General features: G+C 41.7%; 1 protein-coding gene across 1 annotated transcript in view; it reads right to left on the bottom strand.

The window, feature by feature from the left end:
- The window catches only part of SQLE (squalene epoxidase), a 13685-nt gene that overhangs the window by 1880 nt on the left and 10820 nt on the right, over window positions 1-985 (bottom strand). Inside the window, 2 exon segments of the mRNA XM_010131417.1 lie at window positions 409-551; window positions 922-968. Coding sequence (XP_010129719.1) covers window positions 409-551; window positions 922-968 — 190 coding nt within the window.

The following is a 985-nucleotide window of genomic DNA, read 5'->3' as shown; positions in this document are numbered from 1 at the left end:
GAACCATTTATCTGGGCTCCTCTCACGCTGAACCCAGGGCGGGGGAAGGCAGCTCCAGCTGCACTGCCTTGCTGCCTCTCATCCTGTAGCCCTGGCTGGGGAAGGTCAGGACGTGAAGGGTAACGCTCACCTACTTCTCTCCATTGGCAGAGAGTAAGCAGCAAATCACCCACAGTCTGAGGTGGCCAGCGGAGATCTAGCATCTGCATTTGGTCAGGAAGTCCTGTGCTGGCCCCTCTGAGCGCACCTCCATTTTCAAATACACTTTTGGAATGATTTACCAGCAGTCTATAATTATTCTAGACAATATGCCTAACCCGGTAAGCAAACAAATACAGTAAACCCAGCAGTAAACAAATAAATAAGAAATCTTAGTCTACTCATCAGAATGTTGGGTGTAAATCTCACCTTAAGAATATCAGAATCTTCGTAAAGGTCTGGAATATCCTGCAGCAAACTTCTCCATATTTTAATATCATTTAAAATCACACTCATGCCTCCTCCAGTTAGAGGGTGTCTCATATTATAAGCATCTCCTAAAAGAAGAACACCTAGGTGGAAGAGAAAAATTAGTGGGATACTGCATAACCATTATGTTACCTTTGAATTCAACTCCCTGGTTTTTAAAAAATCAAACTTACTAAGAATTCTTTCCTACCAGAAAATAAGATGACGACTAGAAATTGAAAAAAAAAAAAGAAAAAAGAAAAGGGTGTCTTTAAATGAACAGGTTTAAAAAGGCTTTAAAATGATCAAGGTAAAAATACATTCCAACCAAACATGCCCAAGGTACAACATGGGCAAAAACATGATCTCCCAGGGAAGAATTATGAGACAGTTGTACTGAACAACAAATACACATCTACGACAACAAAGAATTCTGCAGCGCCCTTTTCCGTCCTTGTAGTTCGTAACACACACCTTTTTTGTTCACAGCTGAAGGAGGCAAGAAGCTGGCTGGCATCGTCCTTAAACGGTCACTCTG

The sequence above is a fragment of the Buceros rhinoceros genome, unplaced genomic scaffold (assembly GCF_000710305.1).
Source record: "Buceros rhinoceros silvestris isolate BGI_N320 unplaced genomic scaffold, ASM71030v1 scaffold5112, whole genome shotgun sequence".
Taxonomy (NCBI): Eukaryota; Metazoa; Chordata; class Aves; order Bucerotiformes; family Bucerotidae; genus Buceros; species Buceros rhinoceros.
The sequence above is the reverse complement of the archived record's forward strand: the minus strand, read 5'-3'. Positions and strand labels throughout refer to the sequence as shown.